Here is a 24,714-nt window from a genome sequence, read left to right on the forward strand (position 1 = left end):
TAAGGACTCCTTACCAAAAGCAAAGAAGTGACACCAAGTGCTGTCCTGTCAACTACTGCAATGCGCGTTACCCAGAGATTATGGGTGGTAGGCTGGCCTGCCTACAAGGGCACACAAGTGTTACTGCCATTCTGACCATACTACCAGAACCCACAGGCTATGGTGGCTGCAGTAAGAAATGCACCCAAGATACGCATCTTATTTCCCCTACATGCTATTATCCCCATTTGCTCTACATATCCCTGCTGAAGAGCTACAGTAACCCCCCCCCAAGAGGTAGTTCAGAATTTCACTGGAGGGCTGCTGGCTGTTCCAAGGACTGTTGGAGACACCAGGCAAATCTTGCACCAGCCCTCTGAAACGCATTTGGGCATTTGAGAGCAGATATATAATTTTAGGATAAAGCTATTAAAGCAGGGGTATTGATATCAAATTTTAGAATAGTGAATTTCTAAACTGTTTCAGCTAGACTTGTTTCTAATAACTTAGAAATTTGGAGTGAGCCTTAAATATTTTATAGTGGCTTTAACATTCACTAGTTTACTTCAACTCTGTACAAGCTTCTGCATAAAAAGCAGTTCCATCTTGTGGCTGTCGCACAGCAGGGCTCAACACATCACATGGATTCAACATTACTCTGGAGAAATGAGCAGCAGTGCACCACGGAGGCTTGCTGTGTGCAAGACCTCCCCTTCCAAACCCATTTCCGTAACCAGTCTTCCAATTTCTCCTAGCCCAGGCTACAGCGACAGTCTTAGAAAGTAAAATGTAAAGAGTCAGGACACTATTCTCCATTGTTACAGGACTGTTTGCTTGTAGTTTTTCTACCTCTCATTCCGTTCAAGCATGCCCACCAGCAAATCTTATTGTCAACTACCAGTTGCTTGCAGCATCTCTCTATGCAATCTTGTGCTACATCCTGGATGTTAGGGCAAGTGATACAGCACCCAAGAGATTGATGCTTTTCTCCTTTGGCTCATGTGCTAGTACCCATGACAATCCAACATCCACAGGATCCTTCAATGCTGCTTTATGAGCGTTTATATTACATGGGCGAAAACTCAAAACTGTCGACAGCGTAATAAATGTCGAAACCCCCGATCGAACACACAAGCACCCAAACACAAATTGCTCTATACAGGGGAGCAAGCCCCCGTGCACCCCCCATGCCGCTACTTAAATATACCAACTCCGAGATCGCACTACATTGCAGTAAACTGAAATTTCCCCTTATGGAGATTTCCATTTACACACGCGATGACTCACTTTCGACATTTTGGTGCAGACCATATCGGCTTAGATACGGTCGGCCTTCGACAGGGTGAAGTATACCCCTTTGACACCTGTGGCACAAAGTTTTTGTACACCTGCCAAATGTAGATACAGTGCAACTTACAGCTTGCATACTATTAGTCTGTCTCTGCCAGAAGTCAATAGAGCATCAGGCCGGGCAACTCCCCTCCAATGGCCAAATTGTGAGTTGCACTCTCACACCCACACCCAGCTAACTAAATCAACCCCAAGTACAGTATCTCATGCAGGGATTTACATTATTTTGCTAAAAAGTGGGCCACCAACTTGTGGTTTCAAAAGCAAAGACAATGCATTTATTCTGTAGTCCATGCAAGTTTAAAAAAACAGCACCAGTCAAGTGGGACAAATCAAGTCGATCCTTGGGAAAGATGAACAAAAGCTCAACTCGCAGCAAAAATAAGTTTCTCATTCCCCATGCTACACTCAAACATCTTACAACATCCTACTTGTATGTACTACACCAATTTATGCTACACTAACACATGCAATACTAAGCTTAAGATTTTTAGTCACAGAGTACTACTGCATTTACCCACACAAAGTTTCATACCTTACCTGACTCTCATAGCAAACGTGTTTATGTCCTTGTCTAGCTGATCCAGTAAACTGATGGACTGGATAATCATATTATCCACACGATTTACATTAAACTTTACTTTAGCTCTCGAGTAGCTATGCCCTAAACCCAACTGTGCTTTAGAGGCAGACTGAGATGTCAAGCCCTTCACCAAGGAGTGAAAATGAAGTCGAATACCTGAAAAGCGAAGATAATAAAAATTAGCTGTCGAAGGTGTACCTAGCAAAGTACCAGCTAAACAGGAATACAAGCACTTCATACAAATTTTCAAAATCTTGTGTAGCACAAACAAAAGCATATACTTGTTTAAAAACAGCAAACAGAACAGAAAAAGGCACACCAAGTTTCAAGCAGGATGCAAGAATAGTGAGGCTGGCCATCTTAACAGCATTAGCACTAAACCACTTTGAGTGTAGCCACACCCAAAAGAATTCCATGGAGACGTGTAAAGACACCATTTTCAGGTCTCCCCTACTCAAGAAATTTGTCAAAAGCTGAGAAGCATGCACCATTAGGGTGGGTACACCAAAATGTACCATGGGTATTCAAGGCATACATCTGACATGCACCCCCTTTAATTCATTACATATACTGTACAATGGCCCTTCACCAAAAACACTGCAGGGGAAGGGGAATCTAACACCAACATAAAAACACTTGCCTCTTATTAGTTCAGCCACTACACCACCAGTCTGGCATGTAATACCCAACTCCTCCTGGATTGCTGCACCGATTTTAGCATCAGAAGTGCCTAAAATGGCTTTCTTTTTCTTACCCGCCAGAAGGTTGGTCTCAAGCAATAGCCTCAGGTCTTCATGTACAATACCTGTAAACAAGCAAGAGAAAGCTGTGAATGCATGTGTTACAATAAATTTACCAGCAAATAAGCAACCCAACACATTAAAAAAGCTCAATGAAAATGCCAACTATGCACTCTCGATAGTTGTTCTTTCCAATGTCCAAGAATGACAACCTACCCAAATCACTGCCAGAGTGTACAGGCATGCCAACCAAAACCCCCTTTACAGTTTACCAGCTGCAAACTCCCTATGGTGCTTTTCTGTAGTTTCAAAGAAACTTTGGTTTTTAAGACTATAGTCCCTAAAGCATAAAGGTTCTCTCAGTTTGCCTACATTAACTTTTGTTTCATGCTATATCAAGACTTTTAACCACTGGAAACATCCTGGTGTGGGATAAAGTACTTCATTCTTTAAAGCTTAACAAGTTTCCAGGATTTGACAATACCTGGAGAAAGAAAGACTCTTCAGTGTAAATACACCAGATTCTGAAGACCACCACATATCCTTTACAGGTCGATGAACATCTTCATGGCAGATCTGGCAGGCACCGAAACCTATCCTGCATGGATATGCACCTGTAACCTTCAAAACAAAAGGTGCTCCTCATCTGGCTGATCAGGGTGGCTTGGAAAGGAGGACTATTGGTTCGATACTGGCCAAACAGCGAGGTGAGCTGAAAATAAATTCTGTTTACTACCTGCAGTTCTCTTGCCCTCCCATTACCAATAAAGGGAAATATGAAATGAACTTTAGGCAAAAGAATGGCACACCGTCTTTAACATGGGAAGACTTTTGAAAGTTTAAGCTGTGAAGCCTCTAGCAGCATAGACACCTTAATCTCACCTCCCAATTTTCCTGCCAGTTAGGTTTGGAAAAAAAGTGTGAATCAGCATTTTATGGTAGTTAAAAACATGATCAAATGCTTTAAGGACAAAAAAGAATGCACCTCCACATGGTTATGGAAAACATGTAAAAAGCTGCGACTCTCTCCTTGGTGGTATAAACTTCTGAAAATATAACCACAGACATTTTGTAAGGAGACCCCCTCCCCCTCGGTATCCAAGACCATGCTTTTGCATGGCAACAACTCTACATTCAATCACTGCACATTCTCTCCCTAAAATAGTCTCATTCACCAACAACCCCACCCCCACCATACTACAAAATCCAAGCTTCACCAGCCTCTAACGGATGGGAAAGAGGGAGACATCAGAAAAACAAAAAAAATACCCAAATCAAACAAATATCCTGATTGGTTCATTGCAGGCATTCCTTTAACAAATTTTGCACGACAAACCGCAATTATGTGCGATCCACACCTTTACGGAGAGTTTATAATTTATTGCAACTTTATTCTTCCAAATGCCACAAAATTGGAGAACTGAAATTTTGCCCATCCCCACTCAAAGCAACCCCATTACAAAGTTAACTAACGCCTAAAAAGGCATGCAATCATTTGGCCGGAATACAGGACCCAATGCTTTTGCAAACACATTTACAGTCATCCCCAAAAGCTAACCTGTGTGTTCACAGCTTTGCTCTTAAAGGAAAGCATCACCACAAATTCCCACAAGGGATTGGGGGGGGGGGGGATTATGTACAGAAACGACCCAACCTAGCTCTAAGTTCTTAAAGTGTACAAGTGTACACGGGTTAAACTTCTATTTTTAAAATGCACCTCGCTATTCACTCCAATGCACATGTCCACTTGTGTTCATAACAGCTGGGAACTTTCAGGCCACAGCTGAAAGGTGAATTCTAGGGTTAATTATTCAGGTTCCTCAATAAAAAAAGTGAACATAAAGGTAGTGGAAACTGAAGTTCCTTACCTTTTCTAACAATAAAACCTCAGGTTAAAACATCTTTTCTTGAGTGCAAAATGCCCCGTCTATAGCCTATTCAAAATGATAGGCTAATCAAAATGCATAATTAATAAAAGTACATTTAGTACCACTTCCTAAACATCCATCAAATGAGAACCATACTTACCTTCAGAAACAGCATTCATGTTCTCCAAGGCACTCTGGGCAGACTTGAAGGGTGAAAACGCTGCCAGCCTGACTATGTTGTTAAATTTTCCAATGTTCAGCACACTTTCTTCAACCTAGGGGGGAAAAAAAAAAGTTTCAGAATTAACTGAAACCCACCATACACAAGCCAGAAATGTGCTTAAAGACAAGCAGCACACCAGTACTCAGCATTGCTACGTAACTATCAAAGTTCAAGTTACAGACCACAAAGCTGCCCCAGCTGGTCACACACAAGCTGCATTTGCATAAATAACCTAGCTACTGCATTTCTAGTGCTGGGGGGGACAGGGACAGCACAGGACTCAAGTTACACGTGTCCTACTTGGTTGTCAAGAGCCCAAGGTACCCAACTTCAAACAAAAATAAGCTCACAAACCAGACTACAAAGGGTCTTGTTAACACAGCCAATAGCACAAACGCTGCCCACCTTAGGAAGGCAAGGGACATAGGTAAAACAATATTTCAGGACTTTCTCAGCTCAATTTTTGCTTCCATGCTCAGAAGTGATACAGACATCACTGTCATCAGTGGATTGACAGACATTGATCATCACAGCATGTAAAGACACCAAAAATCTCTTATAAGAACGTGCAAGATTGCTACAAGTTTAGTTTCCTGTCAAAGGTCACCTGTGGAAGCAACATCGCTATTTCCTCCACCTCCTGGACTGCAAACAGGGCATAGCCGGACGCATGTTCAAACAGTACATGTAGCAGCACCTAGGACAAGGAGAAAAGATAACTTGTTAGCTTTCAACAGCCAAGTCTACTGCATATTATTATGTCAAGAAAAAGAAAAAATTAACATGAATGATAAAGTTCAAAACATGCCTCTTGGGACTATTTTTTTGTTTTACAGCATAAATTAAGCAAATACACACTGCTTACAAAACATACTAATTAAATGCAATAGCAAAGCATTTCACACAAGTTTCAACTCTTGCTGGGACTCACACACCAACATCCATTTATCATTTTACAATGTCTTCATGGTGGCATGTACTACTGATAAGATCTCGTTTCCTTGGTAAACCACCCCTTAGTGGAACTGTAAAAAATACTGCCAAATTTCTGACACACCAGTAACTGTTTTGCTTAGACCCCTAGACAAGTCTTTCTACATGGCTGCATTAACTCTTGGTATTAAGTTTTGTCTAGGCCATCTTCTCCCACATTCCAGTCTCCAGTAAATTACAAAGTGGTATCATGTTTTAAAAATCAGTGCTGCAATACAACTCAAGTCCCTATACATGGAATTATGAAGGCACATGTCCACACCTCTGGTCCCATGACTCAGGAGTCAAAACTCCTCTTCCACACCAACAGTCAAGCTGATGCTAGTTACACAACTGTTTACATTTATAAAACAGGCATCAGTGCAATCTCTTATCCATGCCAAGGGTACTACAGCCCTGCTACAGATCCCCTAATGTAAGCATTCTTATCCCTGAACCCCTGGGCAGTCTGTAGTGGAATGCACTACAAAATACTTTTACAGTATATCATTACCGCTCTCTAACATAACACAATTTTATCCCTTTGCTGTCTACAGGCCATCAGATCCTCTCCAGAACTAGAAGCCTGTTCTTCATAGGTTCATTGGTGTGTACTAGGCTAATGGCCCTGGAGCTTTACAAGCCTAGCCCATGGAAGTTCCATGGCATTGTGCTGCCCATTAGTTCCAGTGCCTCTACCAAGTAGAGCCACTGCAGTGATCTCCGGCGTGAACTTTCCATTTCCCATCCACTAATTAAGATTCCTCTTGAAGAGGACCAGTGAGGTGCTCTGCTTGACATGTATGGGAAGTCTATTCCAGAGCATGGGCAGCCTCTGGGTTAGGAGGCTTTCCCTCCAGCATGTTCTGTTGATTGTGGTAATGAGTTTGAGGTCTCTGGAGCTTGCGACGCCCGTGCACTGGCCCAGTAATCAAGGAGACTCAATCCTCACCACTAACACAAGTGAGGGAGGATAAGTACAGTACAATTTCCCTTAAGAGCTCAGTCAGTCTGGGCTGGTTTCTCCCTTTCTCTCCAGACCCCCAATAAGACTCCCCAATGGCACAGCTATAGGGTACAGATCTCAGCCTAGTGGTCAAGCCAAAACCTCCATCCTATGTCCAAACCAGTGCTTTGTGTCCCTGCCAAAGTAGCTGACTGACACACAAGTTATATACAAACACACCAACAATCCTGGGGAAAGCAGGAGAACCAGCTATGCCCCCTTCTCTCCAGACAAGGTAGAAATCACTGCCACCAACCACTATGCATCAGCTACTAACAAGGCCCTTCCCAAAGGGTGTCCAATTTTACCGTGCATTATCCAATTAGTGTGACTAACAGCAAGGCTATTGGAGTGGCTTTGTACAGTATCACCAAATACATGCAAGTACTCTAGAGCTTAAATGATCTCTACATAAAACAGCCACAGATGAAAGGTTTAAAAATAATAAATAATAAAAACACAAAACAATTACTTCAACACAATGACATTAGAGTTCAGAAATCACAAGAAATACTTAAATATTACAGGATAGTCTGACAAATCTAGAAAACAGCTAGACTAATCTGGCTATTTTTGAGAGAAATCACTGTTCTGAACACTACTTGCATACAGAGCAAGCAAGTGTTGGTGAGTGGATGTTCTTACTAGATCCAAGACAAGAGACAAAATGCTCCATATCTCTCTCTCAGAAAGTATTAAATTGATAATACACAGTACTGCGGACTCATCTCAGATTACATTATTTTATCACTTCTCTTTTAGTTCCCATGCCAACAAACTCAAAATTTACATTTCTTTGTAAGCTGCACCTGCCAAGAAACCACAGCAATAAGACACTTGTGTGTGAAACCTGGTAATTATCTACATCTTAAGACAACAGAAAGAATTTCCCAGCACAGACACCCAGTCTCCGAGCTAGAGGTCAAGCAGGTGTAACATTCTTTACTTAACAGCTTTCTTCCAGCAGGGTGTAGTCTGATTACATTTCTGAAGCGCAGTACAACATATAGTTTAATTATAACATAGTTCACTTTACATTTGTAAAACAAGCATGTGTATTATACTAATATTTACAATGACAATTATCTACAATGACAGAATTATCTACAAAATTCAATCTGGCTGGGCTGGCAGCCCCTCAGTTTTTCCACAGAGGGATTGGGATTTCTTTAGATGTTGCATTTCTAACAGAGCTGGGTCAAACATGGCTTTCCAAGTCAAGCAGAGATCACCTCTTAGTAGATGATGCGAAAGAGAATATAGCGGGAGGTTTTTTTTTTTTTTTGAGTCTGTCCACGTAGGACGTGTTCAAGGCCTGGGATCCTCTTAGTAACGTACTTTTGTGGCCTCTCCAGCTGTTGCAGGTGTCTAGTGAGGTACATGCCAAAAACAGGGCATTATACTCTAGGACTGGTCCAATGATGGAAGAATGGAGAGAAATGATTACTTTTGCAATGAGATGTGCCACATATGACCACAGTGGCAATGTAGCAGTCAAAGGAGAGGTTGCCGTTAACATGCATCCCCAGATCTCTTACAATGCCTTCAGTGTTCAGTGGGCTCCCACTGATGTCGTAATTAATGGGAACAGAGTTTTTCCCCAAAGGGGATGACTACACATGTTTTTGGCATGAAGCTCAAGGCCATGGTTGACACCAGTCACTGGTCTCAGTCAGGCCTTTCTGTGGGATGTCTGCATCACTTGGGGATTTAATAGCTCCCAGCTTGCAGTCTGCAAACTTGGTCAACCCAGTCTCATTCTGTGTTAGCATCTACTTCTCAAGTCCAGAAGAAACAGGAGAGGACCCAGGACCAATCCCTATGGGACTCCACTCGTCGGCAGTCTGACTTGGAGTCCGCTACTTTCACACTGTGGGTTCTGTGAGCCAATATGCAACTCACCTAACTATATAGGGTGAGGTGACTAGTTTGGTGAGCTCATCAATGATTCGCGAGTGAGGAACGGTATGAAAGGTCTTGGCCAGATCGAGGTAGGCTTATGAACTGCCTTACCCTCATCCACAGCTCTGGTGACTTGACTCAAAGAAGTCAACCAGATTGAGCAGGCATGATCTACCTTTCACAAAACCAAATTGCGCAGGATCTAGGACAGGAATCTAGCCCTCCAGCACATCCTATTTATTGTTGTGGTGAGGTTTAGATCCCTAGAGCATGTGGATTGAGGGGATATGGTTTTCTTTAGGTAGAGCATGTCCATCAATTCTGGGTTGGACATGGCCTTATGTCAGACAGAGATCACCTCTGAGTGGGTGGTATGCAACAGTACAGTTTCTTCAGTCGAGCTGCATAGGGCACCTGTTTGAGGCCAGTGATCCTCTTTGTGAGGTACTTCTGTGGTCTTTCAGCTGTTGCAGGTGCCTTGTAAGGTACATCCCAAATGGGGCATTGTACTCCAAGATGGGACCGATGAGTGATGAGTAGAGGGGCACAATGACCTCTTGATCTGGATGCAAACCCTTTTGTGATTAGGTGGGCCACAAAGGATTTTCTAACCACTTTGTCAATGTGATTATCAAAGGAGGGATTACTATCTACTTGGGTCCCCAGATCCCTTATTACGTCTTCCGTATTTAGGGGAGTACCACCTATACGATAGTTTGGGGGGTACATTTTTTCCAAAGGGGATGACTATGTACTTTTTGGCATTTAGCTTGAAGCAATGATTTTGACACCAGGTATCCATCTCAGGGAGACCCTTTTGGAGGATGTCTGTGTCAGCCGGTGAGTCAATTATAGCCCCTAGTTTGTAGTAGTCTGCGAACTTGGTCAGCCATAGTCCTCCTGTGCTTGCCTGTACCTCTGAGACATATATGCTGAACAGGAGGGGTCCTAGGACTGAGCCCTGGGGAACGCCACTTGTAACCGGTTAAGAGTCGGACCTAGCTCCCGCAACTCTCACCATGTGGGTTCTGTCCGTGCGCCAGTTGGCAGCCCATTTTGTGACGTAGGGGTTTATGTTCAGGATGGTGAGCTTGTCCAATACCAGAACGGGGAATGGTGTCAGAGGCCTTTGCGAGGTCTAGGTAGGCTGTGTACCACCTTTCCCTCGTCTATAGCCTTGGTATCCGTCTCAAAGAAGTCCACCAGGTTTAGGAGGCATGATCTGCCCTTAAAGCCGGACTGGGTAGGGTCCAGTGTTTGGAGGTTCCCAACGTCTGTTAATGAGTTCTACGATGATGCACTCCATAGCCTTGCAGACCAAGCTAGTCAGGCTTATAGGGCAATAGTTCCTGGGGTCTGTTGTGGCTTCACCTTTGTGGAGCGGAATAACTGTTGCTGTGCGCCACTCTATGGGTACGTATCCTGTGGAGAGGCCGAGTTTGAACAGTGTCTTTAGGTGAGGGGTTAGTTCGTCTTTGAGCCCGTGTAGGACGCAGCCTGGGACACCGCCCAGACCCATTGATGCTGTGTATTTGGCTTTGGGGAGGGCAGTTTTAACTTTTGATTTCAGGGGCTCTACATTCTTCTGGTATGGTTACGGGGCCTTTTGGGGGCGAGAGGGTGATGAAGTTTGCACTGAACCTGTCTGCCAGGATGTTAGCGATATCTGTCGGTTCAGTGTATTTTGTGCCATTCTGCACTAACTCCAAGCAGGGTTCCTATTGTGTGATCAAAAATTGTAAACAGCAAATGCGTATTGAGCGAACCCGACTTGGTCGAAACGTTGCGCACGTAACACTGAAATCGCCATAGGGAATATTTTCCCTTTACTTCAATGCAGTGCGATCTAGGAGTAGGAATACTTAAGTAGCGGGGGTGTGGGGATGCAGGGGGGCTTGCCCCCCTGCCTACAGCATTTAGGCAAGTAGTTTTTTTTTTTATTATATTTTCGAAATTTCAAACATCGCTCATATAGTGTCAACCATATGGTGTTAGATGTTTGAAACTTCGGAAATATAATACAGACCCCTCCGAGCAGATCTGGAGTATTGCCACTTAAGAGATTCTTGACATAGCTAAAGAATGCCTTGTGGTATATTTAGAGTCAGTGGCAATTTTTCTTTCAAAGCTCGCCTTGGATGATTTTATGACGGATCGTATTGTAGAGTTTACTAATGGCAGGGGACCACCAGATTGGCTTCCTTTTTTGGAGGAGTGCGTCTTGGTTCTGTTGGGTATGGCTACTTCTGTGCATTTATGTACATGTTCGTACAGTGCACTGGCATAGGATTAGGCAGTCATGCAGCTATTTTCCATTGGCATGGGCACAGTAAAGTTAGCCACATCTGTTTTTTTAAGAGTACAAAGTCAGCTTTGGAGAAGTTTTTCATGGTGGATACCTTTGCGGGGGGTGTGGGTGAGCATGTGGGTTTCCATGGCGATTAGTTTGTGGTCGGACCTAACCAGGGAGGAATTTAATATTGGTGTAGAGCAAAGGTTACCCATGTTGGTAATCAGGTCAAGGATGTTGCTTCCTGTAGTGGGGGGTAAGAACGAATTGGTTCAGGGCATTGAAGCTGAATTCGAGAAAGTGCTGGGCCAGTGCATTGGTGCAGTTTTTCCCAGTTGATGGATGGCTAGCTGAAGTCACCTAGTATGAGTGTGTTGGGTTGGACCTTAATAAGTTTCCAGGGTGCTTTGACAGTCTTGGGACATGGATGTGGACCTACAGCAGGCTACGACCTGATTCGCAATCTTATCCAGTGTTAGTTGTACCTGGACTATCTCGGATGCGTTATGCTAGAGATGTGCATATCCTTTATGAATACGGAGACACCACCGCCTTTGGAGCTTCAGTCCATGTTCTGGGGCCAAAAGGTGTGAAATGAGTTATAGCCTGGTAGCACAGGGGTGCTTTCTGCAGCTTTAAACCAGGTCTCCGTTCTAGCACAAATGCCAGCAAAGTACTGGAGCAGTTTCCTTATAGGATGTCTAGTGTGGACAGCACTTGTGTGTGCTACAATCGCTACAAAAATCCTGATGAAGAGCTAGGTAAATAGGCTAATTAAAGTGCAAGAGAAAAAGAGATCTAACAAGATCTAAGGGAAAACCTGCAGAACAACTTTCTGGCATTAGTAATGCACTTTAAATGCAGTGCAAGCTAGCACACGTGTGCAGCAATGCAGTTAAATGAAAAACTGAGTGCAGAAAGCAATATAAATCAGAAAAAAATCAAAATGGAGGCACTTAAAGTCTCTCTCTCCTTTCTGTTGTTCCTGTAGTCTGTCTGCAAGATGCCAAAACAGGATCTGTGGAGCTTAAACAGGCACAAACCCACGCAAACACTGGCTTTTAAACCAGAAATTTGAAAGGGATAGAAACAACTGTCCAAATGGCTAATAAACTACAATTTCAGAGCCAAAAACCACTCCTTTTGTGGTAGATAGTGGGAGTGGTAAGCACTAAGTAGCCTGATAAGCTGGAAGGCTTCGTTATAACACAAAGGTCTGGGGAACTCAAACTTACAAAACAGTCCTGGATATGCTTGGCTCAGACCTTGTTTGTTCAGGGTTTCCTTTTGTAATCCAAGAGGAATGGTTTCTGTAAGGGTCGCTCAGTGCAGTGACAGTTTTAACATCTCTGCAGTAGTGTAGGGGGAGGGGACTCAATTCTTCTTGAACTACAAAAGAAAACCCAGAACAACGGTGTGCAATTTAGATACATTTCTGCAGCTGGATTATAATGCAAAACAAGGTCTGAGCCAAACAAAGGAGTGTGATTAGAGACAGAAAAGCAGCAGTCGTTTTACAGAAGGTAAAAGATAAGTGACGCACACAAATCCCATTAAATGTCAATGGTATGGGACTTCACAGTTACTTCCTTATGTATGGCATGAGTCATAACACTATAGGAAAGAGAAAGGGTTGAGGGAGAACAAGATCACATTGACACATCAAGCCACATTGGTAGCCATGTTGAAAACAGACTTAACATTACAAATAAAGTACATGGGAGTGATTTTTGAGGTGTTAAATTAGGTCAGGAAACAGGCACAATGAAAAAAAAAAATTTTAGTTCTAGGGTGTGGTTTCCTTTAATCTTCCCTCCCCAACTCCAGAAGAAATCTACACTTTTGCAGAAATTGGTGTAGAAAAAACACAAAATCATATACAAAGTAAGAAGCTAGATTAATGTTCACTTTCTTTGTGGCGTTAAGTTTTAACATGGGAAAACACATTTGTATCTGAAAACAAAGCTCGAAAGCCCCGAGTTTGTTCAGACTCCAGGCTACACTACCCGAGGTGTGATGCTGGACTAATAAGGCACATTTAAATGTCTTCACTTTCTTAATGGCACGCTGCTGTTAGGATAAGTGACCTAGCTTAATTACGATGCCTCTCTTGCATCTTTCCTCCAACAAATGATTCTGTGCTCCTTTATCAGAGCAAATTATGCTTCATCTGCCTCCTCTATCCCTACTACTATAAATGTTGGGCCAAATTCCAAAACCATGTGTAGTAAAGTGAGACTGCATAAACCATATGCTCTCAACAGTACTGTCAAAACAACTGCAACCACTGGGTATTACCCAGTTCAGTACCTTGCGAAGCCAAAATACTGCAATAAGAGTGCTGTTGCATCAAGACAAGGTAATGAAAAATTCCCCAACATTCTGTGTCAACGAATCTCATTCCATATATACAGTGCCGAAGGACTCTATGGTGTTGTCAAGCCAATTGAAAATTCTAGGATGCAGCAGCTCCACCTGTAACACATGGCCCTGCAGGCCAGGTCTTACCTACAGGTGGAGCACAGCCATGGGGTCATCCAGCACAATTCCCCCTGAAAAGCAGATCTGTGAACGCATGCCCAATGACCAGCTCAGATTTTAGGTTGGTATTAGGCTATCAGCCCTAGGGCCTATGTTAGCCTAGCCAACAAGGTTCCCTGGCTTATGCCACCCAAGAAAGTCATTTCCTGTGCCACTGTCAAGCAGAAACACATAAGTGATCCCCGGGGTGCATTTCCCATCCACTCATCAAGATTCTTCTTGAAGAGTGCTAATGAAGAACTTTGCTTGACACAGATGGGTAGCCTGTTCCAGAGTACAGGAAGTCTCTGGGACAGGGATCTATCCCTCCAGCATGTCCTGTTTATTGGTAACAAGGTTTAGGACCCTAAACCATGTAGTTTAGAGGGATTGGGATTTCTTTAGGTGTAGCATGTCCAACAGCTCTGGGTTTGACATTAGTGATCACCTCGGAGTAGGCAATATGCTACCGTCAGTGTAGGGCATCTGTTTGAGGCCAGTAATCCTCTTTGTGAGGTACTTCTGTGGCCTTTACAGCTGCTGGAGATGTCTTGTGAGGTACATTCCAAAAGGGGCGTTGTACTCTATAATGGGTCTGAGTGTTGAGTAGAGGGGAACAATGACCTCTTTTTTCCTGGAGGAGAACCCTTTTATGATGAGGTGTGCCACGTAGGAGGACTTCCCGACTACTGTAGTGATGTGACTATCAAAGGACAGACTACTGTCCATCTGGGTCCCAAGCCTCATCACACATTCGGTGGCAAGTACCACTTGTCACTGGTTTGAGGTTAGATTTGGAGTCTGCAACTTTTACAGTGTGGGTTCTGTCACTGAGCCAGTTGGCAACCCATCTTGTGACGTAGGAATTTATACATAATGTAGTGAGTTTAGCTATAATTCCAGAATGGGGGATGGTGTTGAAAGCCTTGGCGAGGTCAAGATAGGCTGTGTGAACCACCTTACCCTCATCTACAGCTTTTGGTGACTGCCTCAAAGTTGATCCGGTTCAGAAGGCATGAACTGCCTTTCACAAACCCGAACTGGGCGGGATCCAGAGTTTGGAGGTTACCAACGTCTTTAAGAGCTCCATGATTATATGTTCCATGGCCTTGCAGACCAGGCTTGTCAGGCTAATAGGGCAATAGTTCCCGGGATCAGTCGTGGCTCCCCCTTTGTGGAGTGGGATAACTGTTGCTGTATGCCACTCAGTGGGCACAAAGCCTGATGTGAGGCCATGATTGAACATGGTGCTTGGGTGGGGAGCCAATTTGTGTAAAAGGCAGCCTGGGATGTTGTCCGGTCCCCATGGATGCTGTGTTTTTGGCTTTAAGAGTGTGCAGCTTTTACCTGCATAGTTATGATTACAGGGACTCTGCATTCTCCCTGTATAGATATGGGCCATTTAGGGGTGGGGGGTAAAGTTAGCACTGAACCTGCCAGAATGCTAGCAATTATCAGTTGGTTCTGTAATGTTCGTGCAGTTGTGCTGCAACTCAGTGCAGCTCTGGATGTTGCCAATGAGATGCTTGACATAGCTATAGAATGCTTTGTGGTTGTCCTTGGAATCAGTGGCAATTTCGTTTTCGTAGCTAGCTTTGGTGGATCTTATAAGGGATCTCAGCTTCTTACTGAGGCTGACCAGGGAGGTCCTCCACTCATAGGTTCATACTAGGCTATCTGCCCTAGGGCATTTATAAGCCTAGCCAGAGTGTGTTTGGCTTTCGCCACCCATTTTAAATGAATTTTGCTATGCCCTTTTTCGAGGTTAGTATACTGTGCCTCTGTCTAACAGTGACACAGAAGTGATACCCGGGGTAAACCTACCATCTACCATCCACTCATCAAGATTCCTCTTGAAGAGAGTCAATGAGGGACTCTGCCTAACCTGGACTGGGATTTTATTCCAGAGTGAAGGGAGCCTCTGGGTTATGAATCTGTCCCTCCAGCATGTCCTATTTATTTCAGTGCTAAGGTTCAAGTCTCGCGAGCATGTAGCTTGATGGGATTTGGATTTTCTGAGGTGCAGCATGTCCATTAATTCCGGGTTGGACATGGCTTCATACGTCAGACACAGATCGCCTCTGAGCAGGCGGTATGCCACTGAGTAGAGATGGAGTTTCTTTAACCGGGCAGCATATGGCATCTGTATGAGCCCTTTGATCCTCTTGGTGAGGTACTTCTGGGGTCTTTCCAGTTGCTGCAGGTGTCTGGTAAGGTACATCCCAAAAGGGAAATTGTACTCAATTATGGGCCTGATGAGGGATGAGTAAAGAGGCATGATGACCTCCCGTGATATAGATGTGAATCCCTTCATGATTAGGTGGGCTATAAAAAATGTTTTTCTAACCACTTTGGCCACGTGGTTGTCAAATGAGAGATTGCTATCAACTTGGGTCCCCAATTACTTCCGTACTTAATGGATTACCACTTATGTGGTAATTTGTGGGCACTCTGTTTTTACCAAAGGGGGTGACTATACACTTTTTGGCGTTTAGCTTGAGGCCATGGCTCTGGCACCAGTTGCGTTTCTAGGAGGCCCTTTTGTAGGATGCTTGTGTCGGCTGGAGAGTCGATTATGGCACCCAGTTTGCAGTCATCTGCGAACTTGGTCAGCCACAGTCCTTCCGTGTTAGCCTGTACCTCAGAGAAATATATACCGAACAAGAGAGGAGAGGTCCCAGGACTGAGCCTTGTGGGACGCCACTTGTAACTGGTTTGGAGTCTGACATGGCTCCAGCAATTCTAACCATGTGGGTTCTGTCCTTGAACCAGTTTGCAACCCATCTAGTGACATAGGGGTTTATATTTAAGCTGGTGAGCTTATCTATAATGCCCGAGTGGAGTATTATATCGAAGGCTTTTGCAAGGTCCAGGTAGGCTGTGTGGACCACCTTCCCCTCGTCAATGGCCTTGGTGACTGTTTCAAAGAAATCAACCAGGTTTAAGAGGCAGGATCTGCCCTTAAAGCCAAACTGGATAGGATCCAGTGTCTGTAGGTCCCCAATATCTTTATTTATGAGGTCCATGATGATCCTTTCCATAGCTTTGCAGACCAAGCTAGTCAAGCTTATGGGGCGATAAGTTTCCAGGATCCATTGAGGCACCACCTTTGTGGAGAGGGACCACTGTTGCTGTATGCCACTCTTTGGGTACATATCCTGTAGTAAGGCTGAGATTGAACAGTAGTTTTATGTTTGGGTTTAGTTCTTCTTGGAGTTCATGTAGGACGCAGCCCGGGACACCGTCTGGTCCCATTGATGCTGTGTTTTTTTGCTTTGGAGAGGGCGGCTCTTACCTGAGCATCTGAGATGTCAGGGGGGCAGCACTCTGCTGGGATAGATATTTGCCCTTTTGGTGGGGAAGGGGGGGGGGGGGGAGAAGTTTGCGCTGAACCTGTCAGCTAGGATGTTGGCAATGTCTGTGGGTTTGGTGTATTTTTTGTCATTTTGGACCAATTCTGAGCATATCTGGGAATTCCCACCCAGGTTCCTAACATAACTAAAGAAAGCCTTGTGATTATCCTTAGTGCCCTGTGCAATTTCTCTCTCGAAGCTGGCCTTAAGACGATTTTAGGAGTGCCCGTAGTTTTTTTGCTAATACTGGTCAGAGATGCCTTCCCTTTTTGGGATTTTTCTCCATCATGTAGTAGCTTCCTCCTCCTATTGTATAGTTTGTTTATGGCTGGGGTCCACCAGACAGGACGCCTAACTTTGGAGGATTGGGTCTTGGGTTTTATTTGGGATTGCATGATGCATGCATTCCTGAAGGTGTTCATAGAATGCGTTTATAAAGGATTCTGCGGTCTGGGCCGTATTTTCCACAGGCCCGGGGGCTTTGAAGGATTCCACCTCGGTTTTGAGGAGTGTGAAATTTGCTTTAGAGAAGTTTTTCACTGTGGTTTTCTGGGCAGGGGCTGGGGTCGGGATGTGAATATCTAGTGAGATTAGTTTATTGTCCGATCTTACCAGTGAGGGATACACTTCTGGTCTGGAGCACAGAGCCCCCAATGTTGGTGATGATCAGGCCCAGTATGTTTTCCCCTCTTGTGGGAGTGGCAACAAGTTGTTCCATAGCATTTGAGTTTATAAATTCTAGGAACCTTTGGGCTAGGGTGTTGGAGCTAGAGTAATACCCCCAGTCTATGTTAGGGTAGTTGAAGTCACCCAATATAATGGTGTTTGGAGAGACCTTCATATTTTCCAGTGTTCTCAGGAAGGCCGAGTGGGGTTCCTGGGTTTGGGAGGGTGGTCTGTAGCAGGCTATAAACTGGAAGGCAGTTTTACCCACTGTTAGTTGCACATGGATAGTCGCTGATGCTTCGTGCTGTGCCACCATCCTGGAGGTGTGGGTATCTTTGGACGAATATTGATACTCCCCCTCCTTTTGTGGTTTGGCCCAAGTTTTGGGGCCGAAAAACATGGTGTGAGGTATAACCTGGTAGTGCTGGGGTGCTCTCGTGAGCCTTGAACCAGGTTTCTGTTACTGCACAGATATCGATGTTCTCCATGCTAAGGAGAGTTTCGAGTGCGTGCATCTTGAGGTTTAGACTTCTTGCGCTGAATAGTTTCTTATCCCTTGTGATACCTATGGAGGTGGATTTGTCTTTTGAGCCTTGTCTAAAAAAGGCACTATGGGGGTGGCAAGAGCCTTTGCCAATATCCGAAAGCCCAGGGGTGACAGGTGCAAGCCATCCCTAGCGAAGCATCGTGGCTTGTCGAGCATGTCATCCCAGGCAGACAGGCATTGGATCCCCTTTGAATGACACCAATACTTAAGCCAATTGTTGAAATTGATCATCTTGTCTTCATATTGTGGCATCATTCTTGGTGAGGGTAAGATGCTACTCAAGGTCAGGGTCATACCGGCCTGGGCTACATGCTCAGAGAGCTCCTCTAGGTCTCTTCATGTAGTCCAGGGAGGTACATCTCAGGTCATTCACACCAGCATGGACAATGAGTCATATTTGTACTTGCCTTGGAGTGACCTGAGTGCTTGTGTTATGTGGTGGATCCTAGCGCCCGACAGGCAGCTCACCATGACCTTCTCCTTGTTCAGCCTGGTGAGCGGGACGTCAGTGTGCCTGACGAGAGAGTCACCTATTACAAGTGTATCAGGCGTGTTGTTTAGCCTTAAGGGCTGTGACTGTTCGGCACACTGGCTTTGTGAGCTGTGTGTTGCATGTGTTTTGTTTTGGGGTAGCGGTTGCTTGGGTGTCTGCTTTGGAGGTCTCTGTTGCTTAGGCAGATTTTTATTTAGAGCCTCCGAGTATGTTTTTGTGTATTTACGTGTTTGGTTTGCTGTCGTGGTAGGTCTATGTGAGACTGGAATTGTAGTGAGTGTGGTTTCCTTCTCCTCCTGACTGGTTACGCCAGTACTGAGTTGAGAGCTTAGCCTCCAGTTTGGCTATATGGTTGCATCTCTCACGTGTTGGGAGGAGGAGAGGGTTGTCTGTGTACATGAGGCAGTTGTAACATTGCCTCAAGATTCCCAGATTCACCAGCTGGACCGGAGAGGAGATTGACAACTGACCTTTGGACATGCTAGAATAGTATTGGGAATTCCTTTATAATTGAAAAAAAGGGCCAGTGGGGAACAAAGTACTCAATGGGAGTTTGTGAGGGTGTAGTGCTTTTAATTTTTTAGTGCTGAATTATATAATTGCTTTAGTGAGCAAGTGCCAGGCTTTAGAGTGGGAATAGGGTGTTTATTATGAGAACTAGATCAGTTCTAAGGGAAAAAGTGAAGAGCAGACTTTGTGGAGCCGAGAATGGTTTAAACCCGATTAAGCTGCGCTATGCGCAAAGCCACACTAAAGCGGGTTTTATACAGGGGAACTTGAAAGAGCTAGAAATTGGCCCAAAACGGCCAATAGACTACCAGATTCTTGTGCTGGGAACACTCCAGGGATAGATAGGCTGCTCCAAGCTCCCCACTGCCACTGGTGAACAAAGAAGCCTCCCTTTATCCAAGAAAGGAAATGGGCAACACAGGAACTTTCACAGTCCAGAATACAGCAAAGCCTGTATTTGAACTACTCCAGGTCAGGAAAGACGGGAAACAAGGATAATTTTTTTTTTTTTTTTTACTCTTTGTACAACAGAAGGAAGAAACTGTTGCACATTTGTTTATGGCAGGGGACCACCAGACTGGCTTCCTTTTTTTGGAGGAAAATGTCTTGGTTCTGTTTGGGATAGCACGACCCATGCACTCGTGTAAGTGCTTAGAGAGTGCATTTGTAACTGTACTGTCCATCTGCATGGGGGTCATGAAGTTCACCACTTTAATGGGGGTGGGGTGGGGGCAGGATGTGGATATCAAGGGTGATAAGCTTATGGTCAGATCAACAAGGAGTTGACTTCAGGTGTGGAACACTGGTAACTCGTGTTGATAATGGACTAGGTGTAGGATATTGTTACCCCTAGTAGGGATGTGGACAAGTTGATCCAGGGCATGGGAGTTTATGAATTCCAGAAAGCGGTGTATGAAGGGGTTGGTACACAAGTAGTTTTCCCAGTTAATGGTGGGGTAGCTGAAATCGCCCATTATTAGGGTGTTTGGTTGAACCCTAATATTTTCCAGTACATCAAGAAAAGAGGAGTGGGAATCTTGGGGCATGGTGGGAGATCTGTAGCAAGCTACAATTTGGGATTGCAGTTTTGCCCAGAGTTAGTTGCACTTGGGACAACCTCGGCTGCATTATGCTGAGCAACTAGCCTGGAGGTGTGGATATCCTTAATGAATACGGACACACCTCCACCTTTGGTGTTTTGGTCCAGGTTACATAGCCGAAAAGTGTAATACGAGTTATGGCCTGGTACTGCAGGGGTGCTCTCTGGAGCCTTGAACCAGGTCTCAGTCACTGCAGAGATTTCAATGTTCTCCATTTTAAGGAGTGCATTTTGAGATTTAGACTTCTACCATCGAGTAGCATTACCTTCAGATTTTGCTTGCTTGTACCTGTTACGGTGGTGAATTTGTCATTTGAACCTTGCCTAAAAAAGGCACTATAGGGGCGGCAAGAGCCTTAGCCAGTATCCGGATTCCCAGGTGCAGGCCATCTCTGGCAAAGCACCATTCATCCCAAGCAGACAGATACTGGATCCCCTTAGAATGACACCAGAAGCTTAGCCAATTGTTGAAGTCAATAAATCATGGGTTGGGGGGGGGGGGGTCCTGTTCTCTCTCTCTCAGTTAATGTTAAACTGTACAAATTTATAGCTTTTGAGTTGTCAGTTAATTGCATTTATTTACAGGATTTGTCTTGGCACAAGAACAGTTCTGGCCTGCTGGGTATACAGTGAGTGGTCGAAATTGCAATAAACATTGCCTTGCTCCATTTTATATTAATAGTTATATTTTGTAATTCTTAACTCTGGCATTAGTTGTATAAATACCATCTCGGATAATCATCACATATTCTGTTATCTAAACAATGAAGTCATGTGACTATAGCACTCAACCGATCAGGGCAAATCTCCAGAATCAGGGCAAATCTCCAGAATCAGGGACACTTAAAATATTAGTGCTATTAACTTGAGATTGACAGGGATCCAGAGAGTTCCATTTTGTACTCTCAAACGCATTGCTGCTCCCAGTCTACCTGGTACTTTTGGGCTTGACACATCTCTGAAAATACAGCCCTTAATAATTAGCTATTCCCGCTATAGCCAATAAAGATATTTCTTTACATGACATCCCTCCCTGTAGCCAAACTATGCTCATGCTGCTGAAAACATTCAGATGCCCGGAAAGCCAAAACAGACCCCCCCTCCATGCCCCAGAATTCCCACTCCTCTTCTCTGGAATTATAGCTAAACTCACTAAACTAGGTATAAATCCCTATGTCACAAGACGAGTTGCCAAATGGCTCACTGACAGAATCCACACCGTAAAAGTTGCAGACTCCAAATCTGACCTTAAAGCAGTGACAAGTGGAATACCAGAGGGTTCCGTCCTGGGGCATCTCCCGTTTGGCATCTACTTCTCCCATTATAGAGTACAATGCCCCTTTTGAAATGTACCTCACAAGACATCTGCAGCAGCTGGAAAGACCACAGAAGTACCTCAAAAAGAGGATTACTGGCCTCAAACAAATGCCCTACACTGACCGCCTCAAAAAACTCTAGCTTTACTCCGTAGCGTATCGCCTACTCCGAAGTGAACTCTGCCTAACATACAAAGCTATGTTTACCCCGGGTATCCGTGTCAGTTAGACAGAGGAACAGTATACTAACCTCGAAAAAGGGCATAGCAAAATAAATTTAAAATGGGTGGCGAAAGCCAAACACATTCTGGCTAGGCTTATAAATGCCCTAGGGCAGATAGCCTAGTATGAACCAATGAACCTAAACCCAGAACTGTCGGATGCTACACCTAAAGAAATCCCAATCCCTCCGAGCTATATGCTCTAGGGACCTAAACCTTGTCACCACAATAAACATGACATGCTGGAGGGATAGATTCTTGTCCCAGAGACTTCCCATACTCTGGAACAGGCTACCCATCTATATCAAGCAAAGTTCTTCATTAGCACTCTTCAAGAAAAATCTTGATGAGTGGATGGGAAATAGGAAAAACACCCCAGGGATCACTTCTGTGTCTCTGCTCAAGTGGCACAAGAAAATAACTTTCTCGGGTGTCGTAAGACAGGGAACATTGTTGTTTAGACTTACGTAGGCCCTTGGGCCAATAGCCTAGTACCTACCTATGAACTTATAATCACTAACTTTCTTTACTTTTTCGTCAAATGTATACTACTCCCTAGAAACACTTCTCTGTTTTGGGAGGATAATGGGAAGCCCGCCCCTAGTCAAGAATTAATGGGAATCAAGGAGCGGCAAAATCCATCGCTATTTTGGAGTTCTAATGTTAGCCATAACTAACATAGTTTAATCACCCCCCTCCCACCAATGCAAGGAGATTTCCTCAGATCACTGGTACATTTTCAATTGTCTGTCTTGGGAAAATTAACACTAGCAAGTCTGAACATAATATCAAGTTCTTTAGTATGCGTCTATCCAACGGTAGACATTCTGGAGATATTTTACTTGAAGGCCTCACCTTGCGTTTCACGCAGAAGTGGACGAGTCACAAATGACTGATGACCAGGTCTGCATATGTAATGAGCCATGAATGACATGGCGTTCTAATCAGCTAAGTAAAATATCCCCATTAAATTTGGTATGAATTTTTTTATAGGTTCATACTAGGCTATCTGCCCTAGGGCATTTATAAGCCTAGCCAGAATGTGTTTGGCTTTCGCCACCCATTTTAAATTTATTTTGCTATGCCCTTTTTCGAGGTTAGTATACTGTGCCTCTATCTAACAGTGACACAGAAGTGATACCCGGGGTAAACCTACGATCTCCCATCCACTCAAGATTCCTCTTGAAGAGAGTCAATGAGGGACACTGCCTAACCTGGACTGGGATTTTATTCCAGAGTGAAGGGAGCCTCTGGGTTATGAATCTGTCCCTCCAGCATGTCCTATTTATTTCAGTGCTGAGGTTCAAGTCTCGAGCGTGGCTCGATGGGATTTGGATTTTCTGAGGTGCAGCATGTCCATTAATTCCGGGTTGGACATGGCTTTATACGTCAGGCACAGATCGCCTCTGAACAGGCGGTATGCCACTGAGTAGAGATGGAGTTTCTTTAACCGGGCAGCATATGGCATCTGTTTGAGCCCTTTGATCCTCTTGGTGAGGTACTTTTGGGGTCTTTCCAGTTGCTGCAGGTGTCTGGTAAGGTACATCCCAAAAGGGGCATTGTACTCAATTATGGGCCTGATGAGGGATGAGTAAAGAGGCACGATGACCTCCCCTGATCTAGATGTGAATCCCTTCATGATTAGGTGGGCTATATAAAATGTTTTTCTAACCACTTTGGCCACGTGGTTGTCAAATGAGAGATTGCTATCAACTTAGGTCCCTAATTACTTCTTCTGTACTTAATGGATTTCCACCCATGTGGTAATTTGTGGGCACTTTGTTTTTGCCAAAGGGGATGACTATACACTTTTTGGCATTTAGCTTGAGGCCATGGCACTGGCACCAGTTGTCTGTTTCTATGAGGCCCTTTTGGAGGATGCTTGTGTCGGCTGGAGAGTCGATTATGGCACCCAGTTTGCAGTCATCTGCGAACTTGGTCAGCCACAGTCCTTCTGTGCTGGCCTGTACCTCCGAGAAATATATACCGAACAAGAGAGGTCCCAGGACTGAGCCTTGTGGGACACCACTTGTAACTGGTTTGGAGTCTGACATGGCTCCAGCAATTCTAACCATGTGGGTTCTGTCCTTGAGCCAGTTTGCAATCCATCTAGTGACATAGGGGTTTATATTTAAGCTGGTGAGCTTATCTATAATGCCCGAGTGGGGTATTGTATCGAAGGCTTTTGCGAGGTCCAGGTAGGCTGTGTGGACCACCTTCCCCTCGTCAATGGCCTTGGTGACTGTTTCAAAGAAATCAACCAGGTTTAAGAGGCAGGATCTGCCCTTAAAGCCGAACTGGGTAGGATCCAGTGTTTGTAGGTCCCCAATATCTTTATTTATGAGGTCCATGATGATCCTTTCCATAGCTTTGCAGACCAAGCTAGTCAGGCTTATGGGGCGATAGTTTCCAGGATCCGTTGAGGCACCACCTTTATGGAGAGGGACCACTGTTGCTGCACGCCACTCTTTGGGCACATATCCTGTAGTAAGGCTGAGATTGAACAGTAGTTTTATGTTTGGGTTTAGCTCTTCTTTGAGTTCATGTAGGACGCAGCCCGGGACACCATCTGGTCCCATTGATGCTGTGTTTTTTGCTTTGGAGAGGGCGGCTCTTACCTGAGCATCTGAGATGTCAGGGGGGCAGCACTCTGCTGGGATAGATATTTGCCCTTTTGGTGGAGAGGGGGGAGAAGTTTGCGCTGAACCTGTCAGCTAGGATGTTGGCAATGTCTGTGGGTTCGGTGTATTTTTTGTCATTTTGGACTAATTCTGAGCATATCTGGGAATTACCACCCAGGTTCCTAACATAACTAAAGAAAGCCTTGTGATTATCCTTAGTGTCCTGTGCAATTTTTCTCTCGAAGCTGGCCTTAGACAATTTTATGTGTGCCCGTAGTTTTTTGCTAATACTGATCAGTGATGCCTTCCCTTTTGGGATTTTGCTTTATCATTTAGTAGCTTCCTCCTTCTATTGTATAGTTTGTTTATGGCTGGGGTCCACCAGACAGGACGTCTGCCTTTGGAGGATTGGGTCTTGGTTTTATTTGGGATCGCATGATCCATGCATTCCTGAA

At 44.5% G+C, this 24,714-nt stretch overlaps 1 protein-coding gene across 2 annotated transcripts in view; it reads right to left on the reverse strand.

The window, feature by feature from the left end:
* Positions 1-24,714, reverse strand: part of NOP56 (NOP56 ribonucleoprotein) — a 200,517-nt gene that overhangs the window by 172,579 nt on the left and 3,224 nt on the right. For both annotated transcript variants that reach the window (XM_044063996.1, XM_044063997.1), the window contains exons 2-5: positions 5,351-5,440; positions 4,681-4,795; positions 2,553-2,717; positions 1,870-2,068 (exon numbers count right to left, since the gene is read on the reverse strand). In XM_044063996.1, the coding sequence (XP_043919931.1) occupies positions 1,870-2,068; positions 2,553-2,717; positions 4,681-4,795; positions 5,351-5,440 (569 nt within the window). The remainder of the gene's footprint in view (positions 1-1,869; positions 2,069-2,552; positions 2,718-4,680; positions 4,796-5,350; positions 5,441-24,714) is intronic.

This window comes from Protopterus annectens, chromosome 2.part2, assembly GCF_019279795.1.
Source record: "Protopterus annectens isolate FY-2018-M chromosome 2.part2, PAN1.0, whole genome shotgun sequence".
Lineage (NCBI taxonomy): Eukaryota > Metazoa > Chordata > Ceratodontiformes > Protopteridae > Protopterus > Protopterus annectens.